Here is a 17,035-nt window from a genome sequence, read left to right as displayed (position 1 = left end):
CATTGCAAGGAAAATGCTGTGGACGTTGATCGTGTGAGGGTCTAGCTCAGACCTGCAATCCACCAACTTTTTTTTTGTTTAAACGCATGACAAAAAGAGGAAATTACAACGAAAGGCAGCAGAGGACGGCCGTGGAATGCCAACAAAAAGAAATGGGGTCAGTAGAGTGTCTTTTGTTTGGAGTCTTTCGGTGACCGTCGTCTCCGGTCGGAGACAGAGGCTGCCAGGCCGGAGATGGCATGGCGATATGGCATTGGCCGTTGGGCATGGGGCATCTCAGGACATGGCCTCGGATCTCCAGCTTTTGGTGGAGAAAGAACAGGTCCTGGTCAATTGGCTTCCTGCCTTGTACCACCGCGAAGCTTTGGACTGTACGGGGTAGCTTTGGAGGCTGGACTGTAGTGCAGGGCTGCACGGGGTAGCCGTAGCCTGGCTGCAGCTGGGCAGCAGCCAGCCAGCAGGCACAAACAAGACGAAGACGCAGACTCATTTTGGGCCACTGCTTCACGCTGTTTTTGCCACCTTTGCAGGCAACGCAAAGGGAAGCGGTGCCGTGCCGATCGGTGGTGGTACTGGAATACTGGACTGATGAGACCTTGGCAAAGGCGATGGCAATGCAAACGACACGAGCACGGATCAGGCGGCGGATGTCGAGCACGAGCACGAGCACGAGCACGTTCCTGCCGTGGCGCACCGCGTCCAGGCTGGGTGCTACCATCGCGTGCAGTTGTGAGTTGTGGGCAGCGGGACGGACGGGCCTCGGAGCAGGACAGCCGTAGCAACCGCGCAAGGACACAGGATAGAGTCCGATCGCTCCATCTGCCATCACTCCGTCCGATCCAACTGCTTGTCTCGTACTCTCTCGGAGGTAGTTTCTGGGCTTGGTCGAGGGATTTGGCGAGGTTTAGATCTCCCAAACTCAGCCGGTGAGAGAAGTATATTTCAGCAAAACATTGATCTATTTTTGCAAAAGAAGGAATTTAAAATACATGAAAAAAAAAGTCGGCAAACCACTAAACCAGTGGTTCATGCGGTGGGCCGAAAGGCCGAGATATCTCGTTGTCACTCTCGTGTGATGGGTTTGGTTAGATGGGCTGAGTGGGTGGAAGCACATGCTCACTGAACCGCACCGAGGCCCGGCGACGGGAGGAGGCCGGGCGGGAGGGTAGGGTACGAAGGAAAGGAATCCATACGTCGCGACGGCGCTTTACGCCTTTACCCAGCGGCTAGCAGCGGCCTGGCTGACGAGTGACGCCGCTCACCGAGACAGCGCGGGCACCGAAACATATATGGAGCTGCAAGTAAAAAAAAACTATAAATGTAGATGAAATATTACATAAAGTAGTTACTAACTAAATAAAGTCTATTACAATTTACAACTGGTTAAAGATAAGCTTGAATCCTTATAAGAGTACTATGTTATAGTATTTAACGAATGAGAGAAAGAGATAGAGTAAGTAAACAATTTGTTATTATCTATGAGTCCTATTTTTTTATGAATTTATAATACTTGTGGCACTTAAAGTTATTAGTTGGTGTGAGAGCGAAGAATGATGAACTAATGACTAAAATCATGGATTCCGATCGATCAGCATGAAAGCGCTCACACCATTGAGGTTAGTAGCTGGGACTTCATTTCTGACTAGGTGTTTCATCTACATTAGATGGACGCTATTGACAAGCTGGTACTTTGGAGGCGGAGGAGTTGGGCGCAAGGGAGGAGAGCTACCGATTATTTTAAAAATACAACGTTTACATATCAATGAAAGGACATGACAATAGTGGATCAAGCAGCGCTGTTCCCAGAGATGAGAGGATGCAGTTGCGAAGTTATTGAACTTGTATCAAATATGAATTGAAAATATTAGAGGGTTTGTAAGATATTGTGTCACATCCTCTTGTGTCCTTATATGATCCACTTATAAAATCAAGTGAGGCGTTTCCCAGCCTTGCCCCTACACCTCGTCCTTGCCCCTTTCCCAGCCGCGCCGGCTGATTTTGGCCTTCCCCTCCGGCACGACGCCCCTGTGCCGCTGCCACCACCGCATCTCCACTTTCCTCACTCGAAATCGCTGGAGTTCTACTGATGGAGTCCGTAAAATGTCGAGCTCGTTTCAGCTGTTTTGCATAGCAGCGGCGAGCGTCACATCAAAATCTATGTTGGGTTAGCATGGATCAAAGGTCACCAGTCCACAAAATTACCGTGCAAATTATCAGATGGAACAAGGCTTGACAAAGAGTGCCGCATAACGATTAGGATTTCGGAGTCCAGACACAGAGCATAATCTGCCACTACGACAGCCATGCATAAACCAAACCAGCACTCGACCAGTGTCTAGCAGCAACGCGACATCCGACCACATGACATTTGCGATACAAAATAGGAAAAATCTTGCACTTCATCTTGTTCTCGACGCGATCGCCTCCCCTGGATCCCATGTTCATGCCTTCCCCGCTTCTTCCCCGCTCTGCTTCCCCCCTTCTGGCAGCGCCTCCTGCTTCTTCTCCTCGAGGAAGTCCTTGAGCCCCCGGAGCGCGACGCCGGCGTCGTCGCTCCGCAGCAGCATCTCTGACACGGCGGCCGGCGTCACCTCCACCTCCGCCAGCAGCGCCTGTATCTCCGGGAACAGCGGGTGGTCGTCGATGAGGAAGTAGTTCCGGGCCAGCGTCTTGAAGGCGTCCCAGCCGCAGTAGCCCATGTAGACGTGCATGTCCATGCGCCCCGGCCGGAGCAGCGCCGGGTCCAGGCGGTCCTTGTAGTTGGTGGTGAAGACGATGATGCGCTCCTCGCCGCTCGTCGACCACAGCCCGTCGATGAAGTTCAGCAGCCCGGACAGGGTGATGCCCTCCGCCGGAGGTCCCTAGACGGCATTCAGGAACGGAGTTGCCGTCATGGCGTCATGCGGAAATTAACATACTGATGAATACTAGAATCAAGATTCAAGAGCTGCTTTATCTACCGATCAACATTGTAGGACTTTGTGCTTCAGACAGCCGTAGTTTACCTGATCGTTCTTTGATTTGGATTTGGATTTGGATTTGGCCGGAGGTAGGGGAGCGTCGGAGTCCGATGCAATGCCGGTGCCGATTTCGTCGTCGCCACCGCCGTCTCCGGTGCGCGGCGGCGCCTTGTCATCTTCCCTGGACATGGCATCGCAGCAGCAGTCGATGTCCTCGATGACGAGGATGGACCTGTTGGACATGCCGACGAGCAGCCACTGCAGCGAGGTGTTCAAGTGCACATGGGAGAGGTCGAGGTCGTAGAGGTCGTAGCGGAGGTGGTTGGCCATGGCGGCGACGAGGCTGGACTTGCCGGTGCCGGGCGGGCCGTAGAGCAGGTAACCGCGCTTCCAGGCCTTGCCGATGCGGCGGTAGTGGTCCCTCCTGCTGGCGAAGAGGTCGAGGTCCGCGACGATGGAGCGCTTGAGGTCCCGGTCCATGGCGAGCGTGTCGAACGTGGCCGGGTGGTGGTGGCTGACCCTGTACCACGTCCGGCCCTCGTTCATGCAGATCTTGAGCGCGCGGTCCCGCTGCTCCACCTCCTCGGCGGCCTCCATGACGAAGGGCACGTACTGGTCCACGGCGACGTCCGTGTGCTCGGCGGCGAAGCTGAGCTCGAGCACGAAGTCGCGGTCGCCGCCGGTGCCGGGCTCGTCTCTCCTGGCCTTCTTCTTCCCCCCGCCGCCGCTGGGCGCCTCGACGCACGCCCACTTGAAGCGAACCCCGTCGAAGACGTCGACGGTGGAGTCCCCGGGCTCGAGGAAGAGGACCCTCCGCCAGCTGGCGCGGCCGTCGCCGTCCCTGGCGCAGGCCAGCGTGAGGCCCAGGCGGGGCATGGCGCGCGGGTCGAGCCTGGAGGCCAGGTACGTCCGCGCGGCGTCGAAGAGGAGGTTCTCCTCGCGCCCGCCGCCGCCGCCGCCGCCCCCCTGCTGGCTCCGGACGACGAGCGTGCGGCGCTCCTTCTTTGCCCGCCCGAGGCGCTCCAGCAGCGCCGACGAGGCCCAGCGCGCCGCGGCGCGGAGCTCGGGCGGGAGGAGCTCCCGCGCCATGCCGCGCGCCATCACCGCGTACGCCGCCGCCGAGGCCGCCGTGGCCAGCGCCTTCCGGTACGCGTCCACCGCCTGCCCGCCCACCCCCGATTGCTCCATCCCCGCTCGCCGCCCGTCGCCGCCGCCGGTGCGCGGGTGGCCCTTGCCTGCCTCTCTTGGTTTCTAGGAGTACTAGCCGCGCTGCGAGTGGGCAGTTGGCGTTGAGGGCTCGAGGCACAGCACGGCGCCGCGGTTGGAGAGGCAAGGCACGAGCCGAGCCCCTTGGCTGTCTCGGTCTCTCGGAGGCTAGCTGGGGCGCGGTGCCAAGCTTTTTTCCGTTTATGGCAGCAACTTTTTCTGCGCGCTTTTGGGGGGAGTGGAGGACGGGGGAGACCGGGAGTTGCCGGAACGGGGAATCGGACGGCGACCGCACCGCAGGGACGGCGCGTCGCCGTCGCCTCCTGTGATCTTTGCGTGGCGCGCGAGCAATGGCCTGTCAGAAAGCCTGTGCGTCCTGCGCCTCAGCGCCCGTCAGCGGCAGGATTCGCTCCGCCGACTGGAGTCGCGTGGCATCGTACACGTCCTACGTCTACGTGACTGGCGGATCATACCGTGCAGTCGCGTGGGCCGTGGTGGGCGTCCCATCGACACGATGCCACCGGACCAACAGACCCGGTGCGGTGCGCGCGCGCCGGCTGGGGCGGCGGCGTGCCATGGTCCATGGAGCTCAAAACCTAGTGGGGGTGCACGGTAGCACGGGGAAGGGAAGACCGCGATGCACCGTGCATGCAAGCGCAAATGTGATGGATCCAAGGCTACGACCCACAAACCTCACGCGCGTAAAGGATAGGCACCTGTAGGGGTGGCTGACGAACCAGCTCGGCTCGTTAAGGCTCGACGAGCAGCTTACAGAGCTAAAAATCAAGTTTGGCTTGGTTCATTTGAAAGTTTGAGCTGGCTTGGCTCACGAGCCGAGCATTACTTTAAGATTAATTATGATATTAACAAATATATGATAATTTAAGTATTCTAATAATATCTAAAAGTTTAGATCATGATGATATTAAGAAAATAAATAATATAATTCACTAAATTAGGATAATATATATGTTAAACAGATTTAATTAGTACAGAATTTGATTTACAACAATGACAAGTTTGTTTTAAACAAATAATAGTAATATAACTATATTAATACAGAATAAGTTTGGTATTGTCATCGAGCTTAATAAGCCAATCGAGCAGCTCACAAGCCAGCTCATTAAGAAAACAAGCTAAAATTGAAGCTTAGCTTGGTCTTTTAAAGATCGAGCCGAACCAAGTCAAACCAATAAACGTCAGCTCACGAGCTTCAAGCTTTTTTCCCCAGCCCTAGACACCTGCCATGAACGGAAGAGGACTGTTTTTCCAACATGGAAAACGACGGATGTGTGTCGTGCGCCTCCTCCTTCCCTAATCTACCCGGGCATATCTCTCGTGCTTTCTTCGTTGTCCCGGTTGTTTTACGGCAGTTTTTATGCATTCAGATGTGTATGACCTGCTTTTTCATAAAGAAATTCTTTATTTTAGCTTTTTGCATAAGGTATGCACTTAGTCATTCATTATCACACGATAAATCCTCACTGCATTGGGATTTTGGACCCTGCAAGCTATAAAACCCCTTTTCGCTTTCTTTGCTTTCTTGTCACCTAGATAAAATCAAATACGCAGGAAAAGAGTGAACCTTATTGCCTAAGTGTCAATGTCCTTATGGTCCATCCTAAGTTATATTGTGGGTTCTCGAGTGTAGGAAAATGCAAATGTTTGTTGGAAGCACCAATTACTCTTGCACTCGAACGTGCAGTATGCGGAGGTGCTCGTTGCAACTCCTCTGCACAGGCTGGTCTATGGGTGACCGGTCAGATCGGTTCGCCGGTGAGCCCGATGGTGAACCAACGAATGCTCACCCAGGAGGGACCCGTCAGGCAAGTGCACCTTGGGTTATTTTAGGATCGGCAAGACACTTAGAATGTCCTCAAACGCCGTAGAGATGAAGGAAGAACGATAAGATAGGGTTGCAAGAGCTAGGGTAAAGAGGAAAAGTAAAAGCTAAAAAATAGTAGATTGATTTGATAGATTCGATTGGGATTTCCTCGATCGCCCGTGACCCTTTATATTTATAGGGTGGGGAGATGTTGCCCTATTAGGAGTCGAAATCCTAACAAATTCCGTGTCAAAATATAACTCCTAACTCGGACTACACAGATCAAACTGGTTTGACCGCCCTGGCAAACCGGTATGATCGGTTTTCGTGGGTGCAAATCTTTCCAAGGTCATAACTCTCTCATCTGAACTCTAAATCGGATGTTCTACATATACATCTTGATCTACTCGACGAGAGCTACACAATGGTGAAGTCTAATTTGCATTTGAGCACTTTGACCAAATCGGTCTGACCTCTGACCAGGTCTGCCAATTTTGGTCGTCAACAATTATCACTTAAGCAAATCGAAAGGTAAGTGTTTAATGAAATTTGAGAAAATTATCCCAGTTTCAATTGATAGATGCATGCATTTTTTTAATGAAAAAATGTTTCTTGTAGTATTCCTTTTTATATATAAAAAAGTGAATGATCCGATGATTTTGTTCCGCACGAAATATTCAAATGTTTCAAAATTGCTAGGCCTTGTTGCACAATAGATTGAGGCTCATGCATGATTGAAGCCCAGCCCAACAGAAGAGCGTGCATTTCGAATTTCGACCGTTCGGCATCCACCCACAATTCCCGCTCAAACGGCAATTGCCCCCGTCATTCCAGCCCCACCACCGGCTCTCAATTCCAATCCCTCTCCCTTCCGGCCTTCCCCTCAAACCTTGCAGAACCTTCACGCATCCATGGACGCCCGCTCCCAAACCTTCTAGAGCGTCCATCTCCGGCCGCCATGAGCCGCCGCGAGCCCGCCGCCTCCCCCTTCCGCGACCTCTCCAACCTCCTCACCTCGACACCTAACCCCAAGCCCGTCCCCGCCTCGCCGCACTTCTTCACCGCCACCAAAACCCCCCTCCAGGCTTCCACTCCGACGCCGCTCCGCCGCCGGAGGCCCGGCAACGGCACCCCGGCCCCGACACGCTTCGGACGCCACCTCCGCGCGCTCGAGGTTGACCAGTCGCGCTCCGCCCGCCGCGCCGAGTTCGGCCGCGAGCGCGCCCTCCGCGCCTTCGCTGACTCCGCTTCGTCATGGCTCTCGCTCCTTCTCCGCGACCCCGCCGCCTGCGGCTGCTCCCCGGCGGCCACTGGTTCCACCGCGGCCGCGCGGCCCTGCGCTGTGGGCAAGCGCGACGCGCTCGATGGAGAGCGGGGGCGTGGGGGGCGCAGCCCGAAGAGGCGCCGCGGTGGTGGTGATCGCCGCGGGGAGAGGAGGAAGGAGATGACGCCGACAATGGTGGCCGCGTTACGGGATTCTCTGAGGGAGGTGTGCAGCCTGGAGGATGTCACGGAGAGAATGGAGAAGTATATGAGCAAGGACGCGTGCGAGGAGGTGCTCGTCATGATGTTTCAAATCTGTAAGGTGAGTCAATTTCGAAGGTTGAAACTCAACGGCTCAGCAATTTAACATTCTCATTGTGGCTTACTAATTTTGGATTGTTAGGTTAGAAACTGTACAATGGGCTCATCCGATTTCGACTTGTCTTCAAACTGAGACCAAACTGCAGTGTTGTCTGGTTATTCTGTGGATTGTGTTTGAAGAATTGGGCATGTTACTATTTAAATCGACCTTGTAATAGTGGCATTTTAAGGTTCTCTAGTGTAGATGTGATAAAGTATAGTCTCATCTTGCAAAAAATTATGATTATACACAAAATTGAAAAATCGGGTAAATTGCATATGACACTTATATGTTGGCTTATTGTGCGTCACTTTGTTACATGATTGCTTTAGTTTCCATGTAAAAAGAATAGCTAAAAATGTAAGACTACTATGCTTAGTATCTTAAACTCTTACCTCTCATGCAATTTATTATTTCCTAAAGTGTATTAAGCGCTTAAATAGTAAAAACTTTTCAGCCTTACACACCAGAACCATTAATGCTCGTGCTCTAACCGACACTGTATTCCCCCTCCTTTTCAGAACATTGATGATGGCAGACTGAAGATGAAAGCACATTGCCCCCTTGCTACTGATCTTAGGCTCAAAGAGAAAGCAACTAGGATTTTCATGTGCTACAATCCAGATTGGCTCAGGATTGGCTTGTATATTGTTCTCGGCGGTGATTCCTTGCTACAGAGTGGATTAGGAAAACGGGACAAAGAGTTTCACTTTCTAAAACTAATTCTGGAGAAGCAGATGTTTTCTCAAATCATGACTGCAAAGTCTTCTTCTCACAAGAAGGTGGTCGAAGGGCACCATGTACAGGGTTACAGTGAATCATTGGGCAATATCATACTGAAAAGAATTTTTCTGTTTGTTGCTGCACTAGACAGAGCCAAAATAGAAAGTGCTCTACCTCTTGAAGCTGGAATCGATGGCCTTGACGGTGGATCCCCTCTTTTATTTTATCACCAAGGCCAAGTAAAATCTAGTCGGCAAATCATCCAGGGTAATATAGCTGAATCCATCTGCTTTTGATTATTGTTATTTGTGACGTGCTCCTATCCAGTTGCCATTCTCTTCTTTTACTGATTATTGAATTGTAGACTCTTTGGGGGAGGCCATGCATGGAGAAGGTGACCTTCTGATGCACCTCACAACTATGGGATATAAGCTAAATTATCAACAGGTATCTGGATTTGTCTCTATTACTGTATGAACAATTTTCTTTTGTGTTTTAGATTGCTATAAGTTTCTTTCAGGAATGGTGTATTACTCTAATTTTCCTTTTGTCACCAGACTGCTCTGTCAGAATATGATTTCACTATAAGGAGTCTATTTGAAGATCTCCAAGATGGCATAATTCTTTGTAGAGTTGTTCAGCTGCTCCTGTCAGATTCATCAATCATTTTGGTAAGGATTCTTTCTGCTATGTTAATCAGTCAGATGCTATTGCCATTTGATTTACAGTGCCAATATGCTTTATTTCAGAAAGTGATTGCTCCCTCTGATACAAGTAAGAAGAGGTTGAGTAACTGCACCACTGCTATACAATATATCAAGCAAGCTCAGGTTCCATTATCTGATTCTGATGGAGTCACAATTTCGGCGGAAGACATCGCTGCTGGGGATAAAGAGCTTAGCCTTTCATTGCTGTGGAATGTGTTCATCCATATGCAGGTCAAATATTAAATATAAACTTATTATTGATTTTATTACTCCTGTTGAACTTTTACTGTTATGTATACCTTTCTTTTTCCCACAAAGGTCTGGGATTCTAGATTTCTCATTGTTTGTTAGTGGGTTTTTACTCACTGCATAGAGTACAGTCACTGTAGGAATTAGCTTAAACTTCACTTTCACGTCCTTGTCACTCTAAATAATGCATGGCAACTTTAAGTTGCCTAAATCAGAAGGTTTGGACTAAAAGCTTTCTACTTAGTGGTTATTTGTATGATTTAATCTTCTCATCCTGATGCTTATTTTCACTCAAATTAGTAAATTATATTGTAAATATACTCGTATAATGGTTTTATAAGATGCTGTGCAATCTGTATATACTAAACATTTCAGATTCCTTTTTTGTCAAGGTAGTGCTTTCACCTAACTCATTTGGATTCCAGAATAATTGATCTGCCTGTCATTAACTCTTGCTATCTTTTGCTCCTGCCCAGCTGCCATTGTTAGCAAGCACATCGCTAGCTCATGAATTAACCAGGCTAAGTGTACCTGTAATGTCAATGGTGAGTGATTCATTCATCTGTCTAAAACAGTTGAAATGTGTGAACAAGAAGGGGCAATGTACCATGCAGTACCTATTTTATTGATTTATTCCATCACAAGCAATAGACCAAAGTTCCTCGATCAAGCTACCATCTATGTTTGCTTCTGTGCCCAGCATTTTGATCGGAGACTTTTGTTCGTTACTTTTTATGAGGGATTCTATTTCTTTTGTCAGGAACAACGAATGTCTGAGAACAAGTCACACATGGGCTTGATTTACGATTGGGTTCATGTAAGTATTCCTTTTGTTTTCACTCTGTTGCTTACATAGGTGTGTGCTAAGAAATATATGAGTCCATGGGTAACTTCCCTACTTCACGAATTTGATTATTTCACAGGATATACTAGTATTAGTTGTCACTGTCTGCTGTTAGGAAACGGCCAACACTAGGTGCAAAGTTGTAAAAATAGCTTTCCTATGCCTGATTGCCTGTAAAATGAGTGAATGGCCGACGCTCTATTCACGAGCCAAGTATCAAGACTTAAAAAAAAAAGCATATCTCTAAGTGTTATTTTGTTTGTAAAATGACTGTTGGCATTGCTTCATCCTTTCTTTTGGAAATACTTACGTTCGGGTTTCCATGTTCCATATTGTATACTTAAGTTATTTCCTTACAGGATTCACTGCCTCAGTATGTTGCATCCTCAAAGGCAACACCATCATTGATTCCTTGTTAATCTTCAATGCTTTAATCATTAATTGAGTTGGGATCCTTTTAAGCTTACTAATTTTCAACTTGTGTGATGCTAACTTTCCAGCCCTGTTTTTGTTTATCTAATTGCGGTGTATGTATGTTTTTCCATTGCTCTTTTACAGGTGATATGCTCAAAATCTGGCATAACTGTTGGAAGTTCATCTCAGTTTGACAGAAGAACACTGAACTGCCTCATGAACTATTATTTGAACATTGATATTTTCCCTCACAAGGTTCTATTTTTATTTGCACTGTAATTACACCTTTATGTGCCACTTCGCTTCCTATGTGCTCATCATTCCTGTTGATAATTGTTGTTAGGAAACACAAGCTGGATGCCGAGAGGACTTGTTCACCTGTCATGAACTTGGTACTTCAACTGATATCACCAGCTGTCCATCCAGCAAGATGGGGCAAGTACTTGCTGACATTTTTCAGGTAATGTTTTTTTTTGTTGGTGCAAAACTAGTAGTTTCTTTCTCAAACCTTTATCTGCAATATGCAGGAGATTCCAGCTAGTGGTATCCTAGCTGATGGTGTATTATTTGATGAGAAGAGTGCCATTATTTTGCTAGCTTTCCTATCTTCACATCTGACTAATGACGAAAAATTGGTAAATTTGTTCTATCACTTTCAAAATTCCCCCCTCCTTGTGTTAAAGTCATGTTCAGCATGGATAAAGCATTTTCTTTGACTTATATAGGATCAACTAAAGGATTTGATAAATATGAGGTTGGACCACGAGAGCCCGGTGACAAAGATTTCAGCAAGACATAGATCTCGAGGAAAGAATGGTGTAAAGTATCAACCTCCTAAGACAGATAACAAAGATGGCTCATATGCCATCCAAGGTTTATTCTTTATCTACTCTTTACTGTTAGAGTATACGAGGCAACTCCGGATATGGTTAGTTTAGGATTGATTGTAATCCCGGGATAACCTTTCTTATCTCTAGGAGAGGCTACTTGCCCTCCAAGCTGTACTCCTATATAATTAGCCCATGGGACTCAAGTAATACAACCCATGCATTATACACAATCTTACATAGTATCACGAGTCTTGGTTACAAGGCCTCCAGCTTCCACTGCCCTCCCACCGCCCCCGGGGAGATCGATCTCCACCAGGGGCAGTGCCTTTGTAGGATGTACAGGAGATCCCCTGATCTGCCGCGCTGTCGTGGTTAAGCAGCAGCTCTGTGGCCGATTCATCTCGTCGAGCTACCTCCCGTCACCTCCAAGATCCACTGCGAGCGCCGCCATCTGCCCAGATCTCCGTCGCGTAGGTCCCTCTGCTGATAGCAAGGGTGCTGCGCCTGCGCGGTGGCGGGCGTTGGGCCACGTCGCTGCCTTGCCATAGGGCCTCGTTGTGTCGCTCCTGGCCTCCATCTTCTGCATCGTTTCCTGTTATCCCTCTCTGATTTCTTTTTCCTTTGGTTGACCGATGGAAAGAGATAAGAGAAGGGTGGGGGATCAAGCTATGGTTACCCAAAGATGTTATACACGGATGTTCATCTTGGTGCTGCTATGTTTTCTTTTTTTCCCGATTAAAGATCGGGTTTGCATCGTCCTGCCGTTCGTCGTCGCTTCATCGTGACACTCCCGAGGATGAGGTTGTCGTTGCGCCCTCCCAGGCTACAGCGACGACGCTCGTGATCAAGCCATCATCGCCGGTGTCGCTGCCTTTTAAGGCGGTGGCGCCACCCATGTTGCTGGTCCTCATCACGCTGGCTCTCGGTCTGAGTCTGCGCCTATTGCCGCACGCTCGCGGACACCGCCGCTGATAATGCTGAAGCAAGATGCATTTGCGCTCTTTAGCTACACCATCTACCATCGCAGTGAGCTCATCGTCTTGCTGAACCTGTTAGCAAGAAGTTGCTGATTTTGTGTATCCGAGCGCCTTCGCTGATGCTTCAGACCCGTGCCCTCCTCCACGGCTTCGACCACGTCCACCTCGACCTCGGCTAATTCAGCACTAAGGGGCTATCATCTGCTTGACAAGCCTCGTCGGCTCCCATTCTAGCCACAGCATCTGCGGCGCATCGACGGTTGCGACTGCGGGGGGATGTCAGCTCTTCGGCTTATGCTCCAGTCTCATCGTCTGCGTGCTCCCGCTATGACTGCGGGGGGATGTTAGAGTATATTAGGCAACTCCGGATATGGTTAGTTTAGGATTGATTGTAATCCTGGGATAACCTTCTTTATCTCTAGGAGAGGCTACTTGCCCTCCAAGCCATGTACTCCTATATAATCAGCCCATGGGGCTCAAGCAATACAACCCACGCATTATACACAATCTTGCATTTACTTTGCAATTTTTTTCTGCTGAATGAAAAAATTCTGCTGCTGAATGATTTTTTAAATATCATTGTGAAATATTATACTCCATATCTGTACAAAGTACTATTATTTTGTGAATTCCCATGGTTTAACCATGTTATCTATGCTGGTAACAAAATAATATTCCGCAATATGCTGAAATTTGTTTTATTCTTTTTCTAGAATGGGCTGCAACTGTTATTCAGACTCAGGCGAGAAGTCTTATTGCAAAGAATAAATATTGTAAGCTCAAGAAGGCAATATTTATCCTGCAAGGTGCTATGAGGGCATGGTCAGCCGTCACCTTGAAAAGTAACCATAGTTGTCTAACTATTTCTGCCTCTACTCCTTGGCAAGCACATGGTACTTCCTCCCTACTAATTCCTCATGATTTATGCATTAATTTTGCCCCCTGTTACATTTTTTGCATCCATTTATTTTCAGGAACCTACAACAGATATTTCATTTTCATAATGGAAAGGCATAGATTTGTGCATATGAGAAAATCTGCCACTATAATTCAGCAGGCTGTAAGGATTTGGATTAGAGGAAGAAAAAGGCTTGAGAACAATGAGCCCTTCAAAAGGTATGAGTTCCCAGAAGGTAAAACTCCATCCAAAACTAGTAGCATTGCTCCTTCCCCTCAGGAGCATTGCATTGGTGACAATAAAACCATAGCTTCAGCCACTCCATGGCAGCATTGCGAGCATGCAGATACATCGCAGGCTTCTGCTGCTCATAGTCTTTGTTTTGATGGCATGTACAGTCTAGGTTCAACCACTTCTCCATTGAGTATGTTTGAGAGTAACTGTAAAAGTACTGCTAGCTCTCAGTTGTGCGAGGTTGAGACGTCCAACGTAATTTCTGTCAGTAAGCTTGTGAGTGAGGATGAAATGGACTGTGGCAGTAATATTTCTTCTCAAGCATTCTTTGAGCATGGATCGCTTGTATCTACCAGGATTGATTTACCTGTTCGCAAGGAATCAGTGGCTGCTCAGAGGATACAATCTGCATATAAGGAATCAGTGGCTGCTCAGAGGATACAATCTGCATATAGAAGATTCTTGTACAACAGAAACTTAAGGATAACTGCTGCAATTAAAATCCAGAGCCATTGGCGGTGTTATTCTGTACGCAACTCCTTCACAAAGCAAGTTCGGAATATTGTAGGAATCCAGACCTCAATAAGACTGTCCTTGCACCATCGGGCTTGTCAGTGCCACCAGCTCTCTGCAGTACTGGTTCAACGATTTGTCAGAGGATGGTTAGCAAGAAAAAGACTGTTAGGTTAGTATGCATCTAACATTGTTCTTGGTATATTTTGCATATTGACCGGTGTTATGGCTGGGTGTGTCTTCAGATGTAGAGGCCATGCCAGGCTATGTTTCTTATTGCATTTTTTAAACATTATTGACCGCTGACGGTTATTTGAAAGCAAGAATATGGCTCCTCCTTGCACCATATATGCAATAGTATATATATAGGCAACGATGGCCTAGGGTTTGGATTATTACAGGGCCAACCGACGGAGATCCTTGCCTAATCACATAATCATCTACCTAGTAGTCCCAGGAGGAGCACGGCCAGGAGGCTTGTGCAGCATTCCACACATGGCCCAAGGGCCAGCCAAGTATAGCCCCAATTGCCCGTTCTAACAGTATTACTTGTACAGGTTCTTCTTCGCTGCAAACCTACATAATACTTGACCAAAGTCAACAGAGAAAATGTCATCAAAGCCTTGAGTTAAAGATTGTGCTACATTCAGTCATAAAGCTGCAAAGATGGTGGAGGAAGTTCCTGTTGCATCAGTCTGTCAGAACATCTGTTATCTCAATTCAGTCTTTTGTCCGTGGTTGGTTGGCCCGGAAGCAACTAAATCGGATATTCTGCTGCGTCAACATCATTCAAGTATGTGTTCTGTTTTTAGTTGCTTCTAGATTGGGTAATCATTTAAGTGTGAAAAGACTTAACCTGATAAATCTATTTGCAGAGATGGTGGCGAAAGGTTTTGTTCCTTGAATCAAGGAAGCGAGCGGTGACTGTTATCCAGACACATTTCCGTAGTTGGGTCGCACAACAAGATGCTATTAGAACTAGAAACTGTATTACTACAATACAGGTACAACAAAAAGGCAGATGATGTCTGGTTTCTGCACAGTTCTTTTCGTTAATTGGATATACACAAATCAACACGTGATTTCATACTTAATAAATCTGTTTGCAGAGATGGTGGAGAAAGGTTTTGTTCCTTCAATTGAGGAAGCGAGCTGTGATTGTTATCCAGGCTCATTTCCGTGGTTGGGCAGCACGACAAACTGCTTCTAGAACTAGAAAAAGTATTATTATAATACAGGTACAATGGAAAGGCAGATGATGTCTGATTTCTGTGTGCTTCTTTTTGTTCGTTGATTTATGAAAATCAATATTTTATTTCATGCATCTATTCAGATTACAAATGTGTTCAACATGATTTCATTATGCAGAAAACCCTTCCTTTTGTAACATACCTAAGATGGTGCAGTATTTTATTGACATCCAACTAACTTATTGTTGCAGTCATATGTCAAAGCCTACCTGGTGCGGAAAGCTTCAAAGCAAGAAGTTGCTCATATAAGATCTAGACTGCAGAAGTCTTCTGCACTAGTTGATGATAGTATGCGCCTGATCAACAGACTGGTGGCTGCACTGTCGCAGCTCCGTCACTCTAGGAGCACACGCAGCATTAGACAAACTTGCACAGCATTGAGTAAAACCTTATGCTCCCTTTTCGAATTTCTCCAATCTAGATTCATCATAGGACATAAGATTTTGATATCATACTCCTAGTTCTGTCCCTGTCGAGCTATTACTTTGAGTCTAAGCACTTTTGTTTAAAAGCTAAGAAGTTATATGTTCTGTTTTTCCTACAGGTACTGCTACAGAGTATTCCAAGAAATGCTGCGAGACACTAGTCACTGATGGAGCCGTAGACATATTGCTGAAGCAAATCCACTTGCTGAACCGTGGGATTCCTGACCAGGAAGTCTTGAAGCAAGTGTTCCTTACTCTCAGGAACATTGCACGCTATCCACATCTTAGGCAGGTGTTAGTCAACATTCCAGAATCAGCTGAAATCATCTTCCAGGAATTACTGAGGTATCTATGTGTAGTATGCATTGCTCAGCTTCACATATTGTATTTAAGTTGCCTGGTTAGTTTCTTGCCGTCACATTCGCATGATTGCATCATTGTGATAATCTCCAAACAGAGGCTTAGTTGAAGTTAGTGCCTCCCAGTAAAGCTTTCTGTTTTTAACGGATGACCTGTTCTATACGCGCCAATCTTTCTTGTTCCATGGCTGCATATCCCAATCAATCTTGAACATACTAGATTGAGAATGGAGATGGCTTTGAATTTGATAGTTCGTGAGCATTATATACTTATCTATATCATAAGCAGTGTTTTTTGGTCTGCATTCTTATCTGGTATGATGTGCTCAGGAACAAAGCAGCCGTGTTCTTCATAGCGTCTGACATTCTGAAGAAATTATGTGAATCCAAGGAAGGCCATGAAACCGCCCGGGCACTGCATCACCACATCAAAAGGCTGCGAAGTCTGGTGCAAGACCTGGAAAAGAAGGTGGACCTGGACAAGAGGTGAATGCAACAAACCCTTTGGAAATTCCATATTTGTGCTAGTTTTTACCTGATCCCAATTGCCTCCGACCGCCGATGTTTTGGTTCCACTAAACGGGCTTCCTCTTGTTTCTGCAAGGAATGGCCGCACTGGAGCCGTGAAGGAGAACAATCTACGGCAGCTTCGGGAGGCTGCCACGCTCTATCATCTCCTCACTTGTGATACTTAACGCGTCGGAGATAAAGCTGGCTGAGAGACTATGCCCTGCCGTTTTCTGTACGATCATTTGGTCTTGGAAGCTTTTCCTGTAAAAGAATCTTGTAGGTAGCCAGGAGCTTGTAGTGTGGGCTTTTGCAAGTTCTGTTGCGGGCTTTGGGGTGTGGTTGGTTTTGTGTCTGTGTGGCAAATGTGAGGATCATCGGCTTGATGTGTCATGTGTTGGATGAACTGCCTTGCTTGCTGGAACCGCAGAGAAATCGTCGGCTTCGGCTTGTTCATGCATAGCCTAGGTGTCCTCTTTCAAGTTGCCAT

General features: G+C 47.5%; 2 protein-coding genes across 4 annotated transcripts; one reads left to right on the top strand and one right to left on the bottom strand.

Moving 5' to 3' along the window:
• Positions 1 to 2,218: 2,218 nt before the first annotated feature.
• On the bottom strand, positions 2,219 to 4,405 carry LOC117842376 (AAA-ATPase At3g50940). The gene is made up of 2 exons (XM_034722797.2): positions 3,006 to 4,405; positions 2,219 to 2,861 (listed from the first exon to the last, which is right to left on the bottom strand). The coding sequence occupies exons 1-2, from the start codon at positions 4,146 to 4,148 to the stop codon at positions 2,442 to 2,444; spliced, it is 1,563 nt and encodes a 520-aa protein (XP_034578688.1). The 5' UTR covers positions 4,149 to 4,405; the 3' UTR covers positions 2,219 to 2,441.
• A 2,414-nt stretch (positions 4,406 to 6,819) lies between these two features.
• Positions 6,820 to 17,007, top strand: LOC117845923 (uncharacterized). 3 transcript variants are annotated; one of them, XM_072291560.1, is made up of 21 exons: positions 6,820 to 7,576; positions 8,137 to 8,605; positions 8,703 to 8,785; positions 8,896 to 9,009; positions 9,088 to 9,276; positions 9,771 to 9,839; positions 10,055 to 10,111; positions 10,697 to 10,807; positions 10,896 to 11,012; positions 11,080 to 11,187; positions 11,278 to 11,425; positions 13,073 to 13,252; positions 13,334 to 13,475; positions 13,848 to 14,176; positions 14,562 to 14,797; positions 14,880 to 15,008; positions 15,114 to 15,242; positions 15,446 to 15,635; positions 15,799 to 16,024; positions 16,369 to 16,524; positions 16,643 to 17,007. In XM_072291560.1, the coding sequence occupies exons 1-21, from the start codon at positions 6,950 to 6,952 to the stop codon at positions 16,731 to 16,733; spliced, it is 3,900 nt and encodes a 1,299-aa protein (XP_072147661.1). In that variant the 5' UTR covers positions 6,820 to 6,949; the 3' UTR covers positions 16,734 to 17,007. The 3 variants fall into 3 exon arrangements, with proteins under 3 accessions (XP_072147661.1, XP_072147660.1, XP_072147659.1); XM_072291559.1 differs by having other exon boundaries at positions 13,656 to 14,176; XM_072291558.1 differs by having other exon boundaries at positions 13,334 to 14,176.
• The last annotated feature ends 28 nt before the right edge of the window (positions 17,008 to 17,035 follow it).

Source organism: Setaria viridis, chromosome 2 (assembly GCF_005286985.2).
Source record: "Setaria viridis chromosome 2, Setaria_viridis_v4.0, whole genome shotgun sequence".
Lineage (NCBI taxonomy): Eukaryota > Viridiplantae > Streptophyta > Magnoliopsida > Poales > Poaceae > Setaria > Setaria viridis.
Note: the sequence above shows the minus strand (reverse complement) of the source record. Positions and strands in the feature narration are given on the sequence as shown.

What these genes read in the sequence shown, in the direction of transcription:
- LOC117842376 (XM_034722797.2), bottom strand. Translation starts at nt 4,148, where the DNA reads ATGGAGCAATCGGGGGTGGGCGGGCAGGCGGTGGACGCGTACCGGAAG. An exon ending in CCAAATCAAAGAACGATCAG is followed by an intron (nt 2,862 to 3,005) that starts GTAAACTACGGC and finishes AATGCCGTCTAG; the next exon opens with GGACCTCCGGCGGAGGGCAT.
- LOC117845923 (XM_072291558.1), top strand. Translation starts at nt 6,950, where the DNA reads ATGAGCCGCCGCGAGCCCGCCGCCTCCCCCTTCCGCGACCTCTCCAAC. An exon ending in ATAAGCTAAATTATCAACAG is followed by an intron (nt 8,786 to 8,895) that starts GTATCTGGATTT and finishes TTTTGTCACCAG; the next exon opens with ACTGCTCTGTCAGAATATGA. An exon ending in ATGTGTTCATCCATATGCAG is followed by an intron (nt 9,277 to 9,770) that starts GTCAAATATTAA and finishes GCTCCTGCCCAG; the next exon opens with CTGCCATTGTTAGCAAGCAC.